At 43.9% G+C, this 16,201-nt stretch overlaps 1 protein-coding gene across 14 annotated transcripts in view; it reads right to left on the bottom strand.

The window, feature by feature from the left end:
* The window catches only part of mast2 (microtubule associated serine/threonine kinase 2), an 80,246-nt gene that overhangs the window by 29,805 nt on the left and 34,240 nt on the right, over positions 1-16,201 (bottom strand). For all 14 annotated transcript variants that reach the window (XR_004340464.1, XR_004340461.1, XR_004340462.1 and 11 more), the window contains one exon: positions 3,632-3,663. Coding sequence is in view for 1 of the 14 variants with exons in the window: in XM_032572083.1 (XP_032427974.1) it covers positions 3,632-3,663 (32 nt within the window). In the remaining 13 variants the exon portion in view is untranslated. The remainder of the gene's footprint in view (positions 1-3,631; positions 3,664-16,201) is intronic.

Here is a 16,201-nt window from a genome sequence, read left to right as displayed (position 1 = left end):
TGCTTCCCCTCAGAAAACTCAGAACTGATTCTGCTGCTTTTTAGACAGAAATGTTTCAGTTTGGATTTTTCTGCCTTCAGTTCAAGCTGTGAATGAAGAATCCAGGGATGGAGAACCGCAGGGTGGAGGCCTCCACCCCCCGCTGGGTGTCCACACACCTCAATGTGGACAGGGTCTGCCTGCAGCGTCACCATGGCAACACAGACGGGCCAGCCTGAGGAACGGCTGCAGCACAGGCGGAGGAAAACCCCAAATATTCAGGAGGAATTTCTGTTTTTAATGCAGAACCAGGAGACCCAGAACCAGTCCAGTTGGACCCAGAAGAACCTCTGGGTCCAATCAGAGCCACATCCAGCGCTCGGGAGGCTCTGCACACCGACTCTGTCAAATTAACAGAAATAATTTGGGTTATTTATCCTGTCAAAGGGGAAGAATGGGGCTTATTTATCAGAGTATTTTCAGCATGTTATTCACTTATAAATGTCAGTTCAAACTAAATATCTAATTCACTAGCTAAATATTTAGTTTAGAAACTAAATGTTTAGCTTTCAAAATACTCGCTTGCTTGCTAAAACCAAATATTTAGCTTGCTAGCTCAATATTTTGTTAGCAAACTTGTTATTTAGCTAGCTAAACATCTAAAGCTACATATTTAGACTGCAAGATAAATATTCAATTAGAAAGCTCAGTATTTAGGTACCATGCTAACGCTAGATATTTAGCTTCCTAGCAAAATACTGAACTTATTAGCTCAATATTTTCTTACCAAATTAATTACACAGCTAGCAAGCTAGATGTTTACTTTCTAGGTTTGGAACTGACATTTACAAATGAATAAGTAACATGTTGAAAATATGACTTGGTGGTTCTCCATTTATTCTCTCATGCTAAACAACCAAAATTATTGCTATTAGTCTTTAGCTGTGCTACATGACAAACAGACTCCCAACCATCTTAGTTTAGGAACAAGAGATGAAGGCCACTGATTGATTCACTAATTAAACCTCCGGAAACAGGATGGCTTTGGTTCATTTCATGTGGCGTTCCTCCAGGCTGCGTTTCAGGCCCTGTGGGTTTCTTGTTGGCCAAGCTTCAAGCCGTCCTCTGACCTCTAGGTATATCAATCAGCACTAATAAACTAACGAGTTTGAGAGTCTGGGAGACGTGAAACGCTCATGAATCTGGATTAAAACCTTTCTGTCATGGGGGCAATTTCAGACAGATTACATGACGACCTGGGGGTCAGAGGTCAGAGTCCGTCTTCACAGGCCGTTTGGTCTGCCAGATGTTCGCCAGCTCAGGTTAGCACATGATGATGCGAGCGCCGCCATCTTCCCACAGGATCTCCATGGACCTTCTGTCTCTGACCGCTGGACTTACTGGAGTCCGGTCTAATTAAAGCCTCAGTGACTCAGCCGGATCTGCCATGACGCATCCAGACTGGGTTTCCTCCTGGAGACGTCTTCCCCTGAACCGTCCAGAACCAGAGCGGCTGTGTGGACGGTTCTGATCCGGTTCTCTGTCAGTGGGAAGGAACCACCTCTCTACTCTTCCTGACCGCTTCCAGAGAACAACTTCTGATTTTTCTAGATTCACATTTCCAGAGTTCTCTGTCCTTTTAACGCTAATAATTATTTAAGAATTTATTTAATCCAAAAGTTTGAGATGAATAAGGGAAATTCATTAAATATGGAACCAAAACCGGATCGATGCATAATGAACAGATGATCAGACGGACAGACAGAACCAGAACCAGAGTTTAGAGTACCTAAACTCTGGTTCTACTTCCCATTAAATTCAAGTTATCCAACTTCTGGTTCTGGTTCTCTACAGTTCTGGTTCTGGTTCTCTTACTGCAGGCGGAGGTGAGGCGCTCCGCAGCGCTCCTTCCTCCTCTTCATCTCGTGTTCTGGGACAAAAGGCTGAGCTGTAATCTGTGATAATCCAGCAGCATGGAGCCGCTCATCTGTCCGTCCTGATCTCCGTTTAAAGGGATGACCTCAGAGTTATGTCACACACTCACACTCACACACACACTCACACACACACACACACACACACACACACACACACACACACACACACACACACACACACACACACACTTCTCGGGGTGAAACGTTCCTTTGGGTTTCTGAATCCTAATCCAGAACCTGCAGCCACAGCAGATTACTCTCAGCAGCCAGTTTGCTCCATAAATCCCATTTTGGATTTCCCCGTTTGTTCCGGAATAATCCACATCCTGTTCCAAACGTCAGGATAAATCTGAGAGCAGTTCCTCCTCTGAGGGCAAAACCCGACCCAAAACTTTCATGGGGGAGGCGTCCGGACCGAGAGGAGCAGCGCCGACCCGGTTCCCTCCATGTTCCCAGAACCGGAGCGCCGATCCTGCTGCAGCTGTCTGGTTAATCCCTCTGCTAGCGGCTAACGCTCTGCTGTCTGCGGCGACCAGAGGACAGGGGGAGGGGGGCAGCAGGGGGAGGGGGGAGACGGGTCGGGTCGGGTCCAACAGGTTTCCTCTGAAACCATCTGGCTTTAACAAACTGAAGAAAGTCTTTAAAAACATTTACAGTTATTGTTATTTTAACTTGAATTTACTGTAAACGTTTTATTACACTGTAAAACAGACTGGTGGAAATTATTAGGACAAATATGTTAATATTTTTGTTTTTGTGTTTGTTTTTTTTTTAAATAAAAATAACTTGTATTAAAAAAAATTATAGCCAGTTTGTTTTTCACGGTTTGATATTTTTGGCATAATTTGTTTTACCTATTTAAAAGATAATTAATATTAGTTGTTGGCTACAAATTCTCATTTTTAGAAATCAAAATTAAATTAACATTTTTTTTAAAGTAAGTTAGTTAATTAAAGTTTGGATGGTTCTGGAGTCCTTAAGTGATTCTCTTGGACTAAATTGGATTTAGATAATTATATTAGATTAAAAGATGCTACATATACGCTACAGTAAAATGATATTTTTGAATATGTTTGCAATATAGAAGTGGAGATAAAATGATACCAAAAAGTATCAAAACAGTTTTTCCCTCAGTGTATTATAAGCCTGGCAGCCCACCATGCTTTACTAGCGCCCCCGCCAGGCTAAGCGCTGCTTGTTTTTGTTTTTAGGAAAATAATAATTTTTAAAAAACAACGCTTATTTATTTATTAAGCCGAAAAGAAGGAAAGAAAGAAGGAGAAAACATGAGGAAGTAAGGAGTGAAGGAAGCAAGAAAGGACACAGTGAATGAATGAAGGACAGACGAAGGAAGTCTGGTTTTGTTTCCAGATTATTAAAATCCTAAACTAAATTAAATCCTTTTCATAATGGGAATAATTTCAGACAGAGCCAGGAACTTTCCTGGAAACCATCTGGATCCTGCAGGTCCAAAACACACAGAACATTACCAGCAACACACACACACACACACACACACACACACACCTGATATAAATAGACCTGCAGACGGAGCTGCAGCTGTTCCTGCGCTTCACCTGAACCTCCAGCAGGAGGCGACCTGAACGAAGCAGCAAGTTAAACCAGTGACACCTAAAGCTGAAGTCTGATTGGCTCATTGCTTCTCTCCAGGTGAGAGCTGAGCTCTGATTGGACGAAGTGTTTCAGGTACTTACAAGCTGCCTCTTCTGGGAAGACTCAGCTCCTTCTGAAACAGAGGAAACAGAGAAGCAGTTTGTTAGTTTCTGGATTCAAACCATCAACTAGTTTCATAAAGTTTCTTAGAAACAGGGTTTTTTTTATTTATAAAAAATAACTTAATAAAAAAAATTAAGATGGAAAAGATATTATGGAGCTAATTTGGAGGCTTATAAGTTTTTAAAGACAATTTGAAACAAAAAAAGTGATTTTTTCATCAGTTTACTATAAAAAAAATTGACTCTTGATTTGCTTAATCCAAATACTGAAGGCTTAGTTAAAATGAAAATAAGATAAATTCTTTTAAAAATATTAAAACATGAGCAAAAGTTATTGGTCATATATGGTTTAACAGTGCAGGAGTTTGACCAGCAGATGTCGCTGCAGCACATCAAATCCACCTGCAGTAAAACTACTTCAGTCCTTTAACAGAAAATCAGCAAATTTCACTAAATATGATTTATTTTAAGAGTTAATAAAGTTCCTAACAGTGAGCAGAAACGTCGTTAGTCCTGACAAAGACTGAATGAGGCAGCAGCGTGTCAGGACACAGAACCGCGGCGCAGACTGAGCATGTGCAGAGATACACATGCAGATGTGTCACTGCAAGTGTGTCCGCACACACACACACGGCGACACACACACACATACACACACATACACACACAGCAACACACAGTGAGTGCTTCGGACTGAGCAGAGTGGCTTGTTTCTCTTCATGAATTTCTGGGACGATAATGGAGAAAATGTAGTCTGGCTGATCAGAGAGGTCTGTAGTGACGCCAACGACGACCTGACGTCAACATCAAACCAAATCATTTAAAAATACATCAGAATTTCACCATCCAATAATAATAATATTCCTTTATTTAATCAGGTAAACCCCGTTGAGATCTAGATCTCATTTTCAAGAGGGACCTGAAACAAACTTCACTCCCCGTCGGGGAATAGAACCCCGGTCTCCTGCGTGACAGGCGGGGATACTCACCACTATACTAACGAGGAGATTAATAATAATCCTGATTACTTCGTTGTGTTGTTCCATCCCCAGATGAGGTTGAACAGTATATCTAAACATGCGCTGATGACATGCAGCTTTATACTGCTGCTGACAAACTGAAAATACTTCAGCTGAAAGTTGCTACACATTTAAAATCGTCTTTTACAAAATTACATTTTTATTTGTACACCATAAGAGCCAGAGGAAGAGGAGGAGGAAGAGGAAGGTTTTAAGTACTTTCTGCTCTTAGCATCCATCAGAGAGAGAAACTGATCCTCATCAGACACTTTATTGCATTACGCTGCAGGTTCTGGTTTCTGCAGCTGCTGTCTGAGTGCTGAGGGAGATTATCTCCACCTCCATCTCCACCCCCCATCATCATCATCATCATCCCCAGGCAGTGCAGCCTCTGGTCAGACTCAGTCAGGCTGTTTCAGGCCTGAAAGCCTCCAGCTGAGATGAACTGATCCTCAGTGACGTGCAGCAGAGCAGGATCTGGTAACATGCTTCATGTTTAATGGTTGATGGAGACGCAGTGGGAGGGGTTAATGTCATTACGGAGACGGAGGGAAAGACGAGGCGGAGTGCTGCAGGGGAGACATCAGCAGCTCTCAGAGCTTCATCAGGGTGGACTCTCCGGATAAACTCGATATAGAACCGCTGCAGGGCGATGCCCCGCCCCCAGCTTCCTGCTGTAGGGCACAAGCTGCTGGCTAATGAGGGCTAGCATCACTTTAAGCTGTTAAATTATCAATATAATGAGCTAAATCTCAAATATATGTCTGATATATAAAAGAAAAACGGACGCAGTGCTTTGCTACAAACTATCTATACTATGACAAGTAGATAAGATCAGAAAAAAGTTTTAATTAAGAAAATTAGCAAGGGAGAGGGAAGTAGCTCAGTTATGCTAGCTTGACTTTGACAACATTAACATTTAGATGTGCTGTGGAATTCTGTGTTTTGGTTCAATAAAAAAAAGGCGACCAAAACTCCAACTGACAGAACAGTAGATTTAAATTAGCTAAGCAACCACCGCTGGTAGATTAGCTAACAGCAGCAGTAGCTAATCTAACGCAGAGAGTTGGGTTAAAGCGGACCGGAGTCAGAGTACAGCGGACCGGAGTCGGGTTAAAGCGGACCGGAGTCGGGTTAAAGCGTTAGACCAGTAAACTGAGGCGGATCCGTCTCTATTTTCATTCCTCCAGCTGCATTAGATCAATAATTCCTGGTTGGTGAGAAAATCTGAACTTTCAGGTTGAGCTTCGAGTTTCAGGAACATTTAATGTCTTAGAAGGCCAACAATCATGTCAGATCGTTAAAGACGACGGAGAACTTCAACCTCAGCCACCGATCCACCCGACTCGGCTGAGCCGTCCTTCAGTTATAAAAGCTAATCGGAGAAACTGGCAACATCCCCTCAGTCTGCCTCACATGGACTCGTTTCCATCTGGCTTCAGAGGACCAGCTAACTTCAGCCTGAAATCAATCTCACAGCTTGGTGCGATCTACAAGGTCTATCCAAGGCAATCTGTGATTGATTAACAGGCCTGGAACAAAGGTAATCAATATGTTTGATTAACTCTGAGGTTAAACTGAGCTGTGGACATTTTCACAGATCAGACAGCCAGAAAAACAAACTGCTCTGGTTTATATTACTGATGAACTTTAAAGCTGCTGAAAAAAACCCAATTTCGAGTTATATTAACAATATATAAAAAAACATTTATGCGTTTTAATGATTGAACCTAAAAGGTTCTGAAAAATTAACTTGTTTTGTTTATATCCGTGATTTAAGATTAAAGCTACTAAAAATCTAATTATTTGGTTTTATTAATGATTTAAACTAAACAACAAAATATTCCAGCTGCTGGAAAAAATATTTCAACTGAAAAACCAAAATATTTAAATGGCTTTTAACAAAATGTATTTTTAATATTTAAAATGTAATTTTAACACGATGAAATGTTTTGTTTTAAAACATTCAGTATTGAAAAAAAAAATAAACATATTAAAGTATAAACATCTAGCAGCAATAATTCAGGAAACGGACCTGAAGGATGATTTGTGTGTCTTTGTTGAAACTGAATGTTGGTGTGTGTGTGTGTCTGTGTGCGTGTGTGTGTGTGTGTGTGTGTGTCTGTGTGTGTGTGTGGGTGTGTCGGGGTTCTCCACCCGGGGGCCTGATCATAACACCACCCTTTAGTCGAGGTAAAAACGAGCAATTAGCAGAAGGCTGGCGGGGAGCGGATCAGCCCTGCGGCGGGAATCCATTATGATCTCCGTGAATATTGATGAGGAAACGGCGACAACAAAGCAGCTCAAACAAAGGCCGCCATCGACGGCGCAGCCCCCAGAGACGCGCTGATGGAGAAAAACACGAGAAGAGACGACGGAGCCGAACGCAATTTAATGGAGAACTTCTGACAAAACAGAAATCAGATTTACAGAGAATCAACGGCAAAAAGAAAGTACACCCTCATAACTCCAGGGATTTACTCATCACCAGGCCTGTGGCAATAAATCAATTAATCACATGATAAACTAAAACCAGCTCAATCATTTCCATTAGGATGATTTATTGTTTATCGGGATGTTAAACCTCACTCGGTTCTTTTATGACGGATTAATGTGTTTACACAGATTTTATAATTCATTTTATTTATTGATATTATTTAAATGTCTTCCAGTTCCAGTGATAAATGTTCACTGGAACTTAAAGTTTATTCATCTTTCAGAATGAATAAAGATTATTATTATTATTACCATCATATTAGTCAAAATGGTTTCATAATAATATTATCGTTTATCGTGATAACTTCTGGGACAATTTATCATCCAGAAATATGTACTATGACAGGCCATAACCCTGACCGTCATCAGAACAACAACATATCAGCATCAACCAGCCACCTGGGAAAGGTCAAAGGTCATCTCCAAACGACTAGTTGGTTTGCTTAACAGATTAATAAACTAGTTGACCTCTGATGAACCAGGACAGGCTACAGCTTTAAACTTAAAACAATAGTACTAAATACACAGCCGATGTGTTGAAGACTCTGAAAAGAGTCAACCCACGGAAGGCCGCAGGCCCCGACAACATACCTGGGCGGGTGTTCAGGGAATGCGCAGGTCAGCTGGCTGGTGTCCTAACAGACATTTTTAACACCTCACTGGACCAAGCCACAGTGCCAGCCTGTCTCAAAACTGCCTCCATCATTCCGGTGCCAAAGAAACCTCAAGTCACTCTTTCAACGATTACCGGCCTGTGGCACTGACTCCCATCATGATGAAGTGCTTTGAAAGGCTGGTAAAAGAACACATCGTCTCCAGACTCCCCTCCACATTCGACCCGTTCCAGTTTGCCTACCGCCGAAACCGCTCCACTGAGGACGCCGTCTCCTCCGCCCTACACCTGAGTCTGGCTCACCTGGAGGAGAAGAACACTCATGTGCGGATGTTGTTCCTGGACTTCAGCTCAGCGATCAACACAATCATCCCACAGCATCTGGCAGAAAAACTGGGACACCTGGGCTTCAGCACCCCCCTGCGCAACTGGCTGCTAGACTTCCTCACCGACAGACCTCAGTCAGTCCGGATCGGACAACACACCTCCGATGTCATCACCCTCAGCACAGGCTCCCCTCAGGGCTGCGTCCTGAGCCCTCTGCTGTTCACTCTGATGACACACGACTGCGTCCCCAGCTTCGCCACCAATCACATCGTGAAGTTCGCGGCCGACAGAACGGTGGTGGGCCTCATCAGAGACGTCAACGACCTGGACTACAGAGAGGAGGTGGAGCAGCTGGTGGACTGGTGCAGAGACAAGCCTGACAAGCCCTGGATGACTCAGGAGGTCCAGCGACTGCTAAAGACCAGGAATACCGCCTTCAGGTCTGGGGACAGGACCGTCTACAGTACAACCCGAGCTAACTTGAAGAGCGGCATCAGAATGGCTAAGTCTGACTACAGGAGGAGGATAGAGGGTTACCTTGACAGCAACAACAGCAGGCAGGTGTGGCAGGGAATCCAGCATCTCACCAACTACAGGACCAACCTCGCAGCTGCGGAAGGCGACGCCACGCTGGCAGAGGAGCTGAACCTCTTCTTGCCCGCTTTGAGGTGAAGCCAACGGAGGCAGCCACACTACACCAAGCGACCCACAACACCACACCCCTCGCAGTAGAGGAGCACGAGGTGAGGCGCACACTGCGGGCTGTCAACCCAAGGAAGGCTGCTGGACCTGATGGCGTCCCTGGACGTGTCCTGAAAGACTGCGCCGATCAGCTGGCTGGAGTCTCCACCAGGATCTTCAACCAGTCCCTAGCCCTGTCTACAGTCCCATCCTGCCTGAAATCTTCCACCATAGTCCCCATACCCAAGAAACCTCACATCTCCTGCCTCAACGACTACCGGCCAGTGGCACTAACCCCTGTGGTGACGAAGTGTTTTGAAAAACTGGTCCAGGGTCACATCACAGCACTTCTCCCTCCTGGCTTTGACCCCCACCAGTTCACCTACAGAGCCAACAGATCCACAGAGGACGCTGTGATCACGGCCCTCCATGCTGCTCTGTCACATCTGGAGCAGCAGGGGAGCTCTGTGCGGATGCTCTTTGTAGACTACAGCTCTGCTTTTAATACCATCCTCCCTCACAGACTGGTGGACAAACTGGGGGACCTGGGCCTCCCTCACTCCACCTGCATGTGGATTCTGAGCTTCCTGACCAACCGACAGCAGAGAGTTAGGGTGGGAAAACATACATCCACTGCCCTCAGCCTTAGTACTGGCTCTCCACAGGGCTGTGTGCTGAGCCCCCTGCTCTATTGTCTGTACACATACGACTGCACCTCTGCCCACCACAGCAACACCATCATCAAGTTTGCTGATGACACCACAGTGGTGGGGCTCATCTCAGGAGGCGACTTATTTATCTTATCTATCTTATCTTATCTTATCTTTATCAACAGCCTGATCCTGAACGTTGACAAGACGAAGGAGATGATCGTCGACTTCAGGAAGAACCGGCCCAGCCACGCTCCACTGCTCATCAACAGCTCGGCTGTGGAGGTGGTCAGCAGCACCAAATTCCTGGGGGTGCACATCACAAACGACCTCACCTGGACTGGGAACACCACGTCTCTGGTCAAGAGGGCACAGAAACGCTTGCATTTCCTGCGGAGGATGAGAAGAGCACACCTGTCCCCGCCCATCCTCAAGACGTTCTACAGAAGCACCATAGAGAGCATTCTGACCAGCTGCCTCTCTGTGTGGTGTGGAGGCTGCAGCGCCTCCGACTGGAAGAACGTGAGGAGAGTGGTGCGGAGAGCAGAGAGGATCATCGGGGCCCCCCTTCCCTCCATTCAGGACATTTCATCCCAGCGCTGCGTGTCCCGAGGCCGAAACATCGTCAGTGACCCCTCACACCCCCACCATGGACTGTTCTCCCTGCTGCCCTCTGGAAAGAGGTTCTGCAGCATCCGGTGCAGGTCCACCAGGTTCCGAAACAGCTTTTTCCCACTTGCCATCAGACTGCTGAACTCTTAACTGGACTGCACTCAAAATCTGGTCTCCACTTCATACCTTGGACATGTACAGAGCTAAATAACTTCTATTTTACTGTCATTCTTGCACTTTATATTTTATATTCATATTTATATTTATATTCCGGAGTAACCTCATAACATTGGAACCTCAAAACATTGTCCTGAGCCGTATGCAACGAAATTTCGATCTGTATACACCCTGTGCATGCAAAATGATAATAAAGTCAGTCTAAGTCTACATCTAAGTCTAAATAAAAGAAAGTATGAATACGAGAATAAACAATCAATATTTAAACCCTAAACTGTCTCAAAATGACAATTCAGGGTTTGATTCAAATCACTTATAGCAACAAAAACAATAAAATTATTAAGAAAACTAATATAATCCACTTAATTCAGGAAAACACCAAAAACAACATTTAGCGGAAGCTAATGCTAAACGCTAACGTTAGCTCTAAATAATTTGAATTCTTAGGGCAAACCAAATGATTTCTGCGTTAAAGAAACTCCAATGTTCAAGCATCAATTTCATTTTGAAACAATAATTTATATTTTCTATAACAGCTCTAGATGTGGTATTTACTGTAGCTTTATGTCTGTATTTTATTCTGATCCTGGATCTTTCCTGTTTGAAACAGTTATTGGGGGAAGAAAAAGAGAGAATGTGAGGAGAGGAAACAGAACTGCTGCGTAAACAGTCACTTCAAAATAAAAGCATGAATATAAACCAATAACTTCTTTAAGAATTCTTAAGTTTACGACCAAATCTTCAACACAGACGTCCAACTTTATTCAAGTTTATAAAACAGCCGAGAAAATTTGTGCTTCAGAATTTATCTGAATTACTTTTGGGAAAGCTAAGCTAAAGTTTTCACAGTTAGCAAAAAATACTAAACCACAAATCTAAAAATTAGATCTGCAATTAGCAGTAGTTTACCCACCACTAATATCCAACATCATCAGTAACGATCACTTATTAGCAGTAATAACAGAAAGTTTCCTGCTGCTAGTCAGAATAATTTAAAGGAAGCTAACGGCACCAAACATTTTCCACGTTAGCTAATGCGCAAAAGGAATAATTCGCTCAGCTGTTAGCGCATTAGCGGAAGTGTGTCTGCCACTGGTGATATTTTATTTCTCGGCTCTTTTGAAACCACGACCTGGTTCTCTGGTTCAAATCGACAACCCACAATCCTTTGCTGCATGATTGTCACATGACCAACCCTCTTCCCTCCAGAAACACAAACAACCATACGGAAATCAAACCGGCTGTTAATAGTAAAAATAAAAATGCGTGTCCTCTCTATGTAACGGCTGCAGGTCGATCTAACGCTGATCTGCAGATCCATCCTCAGGATTTTCTTGCATCTTCCTTTGAGGAAGTCAAAGTTTTTCAAATGAGACGTAATTAACCACAGTTACATAAGGAACCTTCAGGAATAACGAGCTGCCTGTGTGCTAATCCATCTTAAGATAAATCTAATTAAACTCCGGTTTAGGTCGGTTCACTGAAACCGGAACGCTTTCACAACGTTCCTGCAGCAAATCCTGCAGAACTTTCTGTTCCAACCTTCCGGACAGCCAAACAAAGCCCTGCTAAAGCTAGCAGAGAGCCGCCGTGGCGGATGACCTCAGTGTCCGCTGATGTATCCTAATGAACGCCTCGGAGCTCCTGGTCAACGACCCGGGCCCCAGTTATGGCTCTACTGGGAGCACTGGGAGGCTGTCCTGGTTAGATGGTTCTGTCCCACAGACACACACTCTGTAATTGGGTTGTATTAACACGGCCGATCTCCACCGCAGGCTGAGGGAGGAGTGTTTGTGTGTCTTCAGGAGAAAACATCCGTTTGTGTCCAGCTTTTAATCTTCAGCAGAGCAGATGAAACGCCTGCAGCTCTACTGGCAGCCAGGCCTCTGAGACTGGGTCCGTTTCCAATCATTAACGCGCCCGACTGAAGTGGGGCTCTTAGCCGGGACGAGGCCGTGGGAGGGACGAGCGGCCGTGACCCGCCAACATAAAAGCCTCCAGGTGGAATACTCCAGAGATGAGGAAAGCGTGGAGGCAGAGCTGCTTAATCACCTCGAAATAAGCAGCTTTGCTTTAATCTTTGAGGAGAGGAAACACTCGTTCTGTGTGGGTTATGTCATAATTAAGCAGCTGAATATTTGATGCTTCATGTGGAAATAATTAGTTAGAAGAAATGTGTTTTCTTTCTGTTCCACCTCCAACGAAAGAACGTTAGCTGTAATTAGCTAAAATGCTATTAGTTTTACAGTAGCACATTAAAATTAGCAACACTATTGACTGTAAACAATTAAATATGCTAAAGTTAGCATGCTAGCTGAACACAAAATATGGTTACATTCACTAATGTTATGTTAGTGCTAATGCTTAGCTGAAGCCCATTGCCTAAATTTATCATAATAGTTCATATTTCCTGTTTAATGCTAACATGCTAATTAGGGACTGGGGATTAGCTAATAGTACCATAGGCAAACGTTAGCAAGGCAGCTCATTTTAGGCTAATAGCCACTGCTAGTATAATAAAATGTTATTAGCTGCATTTCAGCTAATAGTTTATTACCTAACAGCAGCATAAGTTTAGAATCATAGATAATGTTGGCTAGTCACTATAGCCTCTTTTCATACATGATAGTTTTAAATGTTAGCTAACAGCAACTAGTGCCCATATTTTCTAATGTCATTACACCAGATGATGTTGAATGCTAAGCTAGATGTTTGAATTAATATATAATATTGTACATAGTGTTAGCTACTATTAGCTAGCATGACATTAGAAGCTTCTTTTGGTAATACCAACATATTACTAAACTAAATATGCTAGCTTAATAGCCAACTGTTAATAACATTCTAATGCTAACATGTTTGCTAACAGTCTTGCTGTTCGCTTTGAATGATCAGCTTCAACAATAACTGTGAAGAACCTTGAATAATATGAGTTATATTAGCATTTATGCCACAGTGAGAAGAAACCTGGACAAGTTTTCTAAAACCTTCATGAATCCTGGAGCGCTAAAGTCCAAACCACTTGAGGAGGATATGAGAGCATTTGGCTGGCTGGAGGGAAAATACATGCATATAATAAAACTGAAGGCTGGACCATGACATTAGCTGCTCAACATTTTACTGTTTCCTGGAACAGAGGTAATTAAATTCAAATCACCGGCCTAAAAATTGGATTTCCTTTTCTCTGAAAGGAAAAATAAAGCGCAGAATTCATTCTGAAGCAGAGGCATTGAAACGTTTCGCCACATGGGCCAAAAGGACAAAAACTATAAACCACACATCCAAAAACTGCATTTTGAGGACAAGAGATCTGGAAACTGTTCCAGATCCAAAACACAAAAAAGATAATAAATTAGCAAATTCGGGTATGTGGTGTCCTGTGTTCACTATGAAATAAAAAACGAGGAATCCTTTGACTTGTTTTCATGTTAAGCACATCTGAAAGCCTCCAATCATGTCTGCAGGTGGAGTTTCCTGAATAATTCAGGCTGCAGGATTACAAACAGATGCAGAGGATTAAATCTGCCCACTTTGCTTTCAACTATGAATCAAACTGATTCGGTTCCCCTGCAGCAGCAACGCCGTCCTGGAAGTCTCCACACGCAGCTGCAGACAAACAGCAGTCCTCTCACACACACACTCAGAGGAGACAACGCGCCAATGAGCTGAGGACACCAAGATGAGGAGCCTTCACCCAACATGGCTGACGTCTGGCCTCAACCAGACTGGAGGCGAACCGCCGGCAAGGCAACAACACGAAGCTAACTGGAGTTTAAACGTCTGGATGGAACCGGACTGGAAGGAGTTTACCTGCTGCCACGCTCAGAGAGAGAGAGTGTGTGTGTGTGTGTGTGAGAGATGATCGTCAATAACTCCGGTATATCCTGCCATCATGTTGTTTACGTCTGACTTCTGTCTGACAATCACAGTAATAAAATTGAACTAATTATCAGATTTTAAGAGCAAAAACTGATCAGTCTGATTGTGTTGCATTTAATTAGCAGAATGAACGCCTGTTAGCCTCACATGCTAACCTTTCCAAACTATGCCACCTACAGATTTTTGTAACTTTAAACATTTTGTAGCATGAACACAGGGTGGACCGCTAGCGCCCCCTACCACCAGGCTTAGCAGGTCCCCTGGGGAAACCCTGCTGATTTGCTTCTGTACTAAATAAGGTAAAGTTGGCAACAGTAACTCCATCAGAGCCTGATGGTGGCAGAACGGACTGGAGGATCAGTTTCATCTTTAAGAATCGATCGATTGTCAATCAACCAAAATCAAAGAGATCAGGGCCGAGTCCCTCAGGGAAACACTGAAGATAATTCCTGTTTTAGTAAAAGTTAAAAAACCAAAGCGTTTCCCAAAATGTCCTTCATATCGAACACATTTTGAAGAATCAGTTTCTGTTCCTGAACCTCAGCAGGATTTCTGCAGCCAGATCCAGATTGAACTCCCCGCTAGAGCCACGACTGGGACTGGGGGTTCTGGACTGGGACGGGGGGTTCTGGACTGGGACGGGGGGTTCTGGACTGGGACGGGGGGTTCTGGACTGGGACGGGGGGTTCTGGACTGGGGTTCTGACTGGGACGGGGGGTTCTGGACTGGGATGGGGGTTCTGGACTGGGGTTCTGGACTGGGACGGGGGGTTCTGGACTGGGATGGGGGGTTCTGGACTGGGGGTTCTGGACTGGGACGGGGGGTTCTGGACTGGGACGGGGGGTTCTGGACTGGGGGGTTCTGGACTGGGGGTTCTGGACTGGGATGGGGGGTTCTGGACTGGGACGGGGGGTTCTGGACTGGGGGTTCTGGACTGGGATGGGGGGTTCTGGACTGGGACTGGGGGTCCTGGACTCGGCTGTGAAGCTTCAGCAGCTTCTCTGTGGGGACAGACCTGCGTTAACGCAGCGTGTTCCTGGGGAGGATGTGACCCAGATTTCAGCTGCACATCATGGCGGCAGGGCGTGTTCACTGATGAAGTCATGCTGCTGCAGCTGTTGCTGCTGCAGCTGCTGCTGCTCCGTTTCTCCTCCGTTCACAAACTGATTCAATTTGCTGAAACATCAGCTCCACTCAGACTCATCCGCCACCTTTACACAACACAGAGGTTTAAACTTCACTTTTAAACATTTAGGAAAAATGTGAAGCTGGAGGAATGAAGTCTGGATGATGAAACAGAAGAAGAAGAAAAAGTCGCCAGGGAGCAGATCAGAAGTTTCTGAGACGGTCAGGAAACATCCCAGGTCATTCTGTGGCGCCGTTTGTAAAGCTAGAGCCAAAAATGAACAGAAATAATTCAGACTGCTAGAAAAGGAAAAACATGAGCGTTTATTTTTCAAAAGTCATATTTTCACCATGTTTTTCATTATTTTATTAACTTATAAACTATATTAAATATTTAGTTAGGTCAGTGCTAGATAAACATTTAGCTCAGAGCTACATATTTAGCTAGAAAGTAAAAATATTTCATATTTAAACAATCTAATGACTTAGTTAGCTCTGAGCTGGCTAACTGTGGCATTTCTAAATGAATGAATGTAAAACATGAGGAAAACATGGACTCACATTTGTCCTCTTCTGAAAGGCTAAATAATCAGAATTATTGGTTGTAATTTGTGTAACTTTATGAGCATCAGCCTCGAAGGACGTCTGTAATTATCACCATCAGTTGGACAAACGGCTCAGATTTCCTGATTCCAGCTCCGGTTTAGATCAGCAGGGAGCAAACCTGAAAAATCCAATTAATGTTTTTCCTGTGAGACGCAGGAACCCGGTTGCCTGATGGACCCGAGGTTCCCGCTGAAGCTTCAAGCTAACGGTCTGCAGGCAGAACCAGGAGACATTGACAAGTCTTTTCCTCTTTCCGTCCTCCATTTTGTTTTAACAAAGTTGTCCCAGACAGAGCGCCACCTTTCTGCAGACAGACTCTTCTGCAGACGATTTTATTTAGTAAATAATTGTTAAAATGTTCACA

Source organism: Xiphophorus hellerii, chromosome 9 (genome assembly GCF_003331165.1).
Source record: "Xiphophorus hellerii strain 12219 chromosome 9, Xiphophorus_hellerii-4.1, whole genome shotgun sequence".
Taxonomy (NCBI): Eukaryota; Metazoa; Chordata; class Actinopteri; order Cyprinodontiformes; family Poeciliidae; genus Xiphophorus; species Xiphophorus hellerii.
The sequence above is the reverse complement of the archived record's forward strand: the minus strand, read 5'-3'. Positions and strand labels throughout refer to the sequence as shown.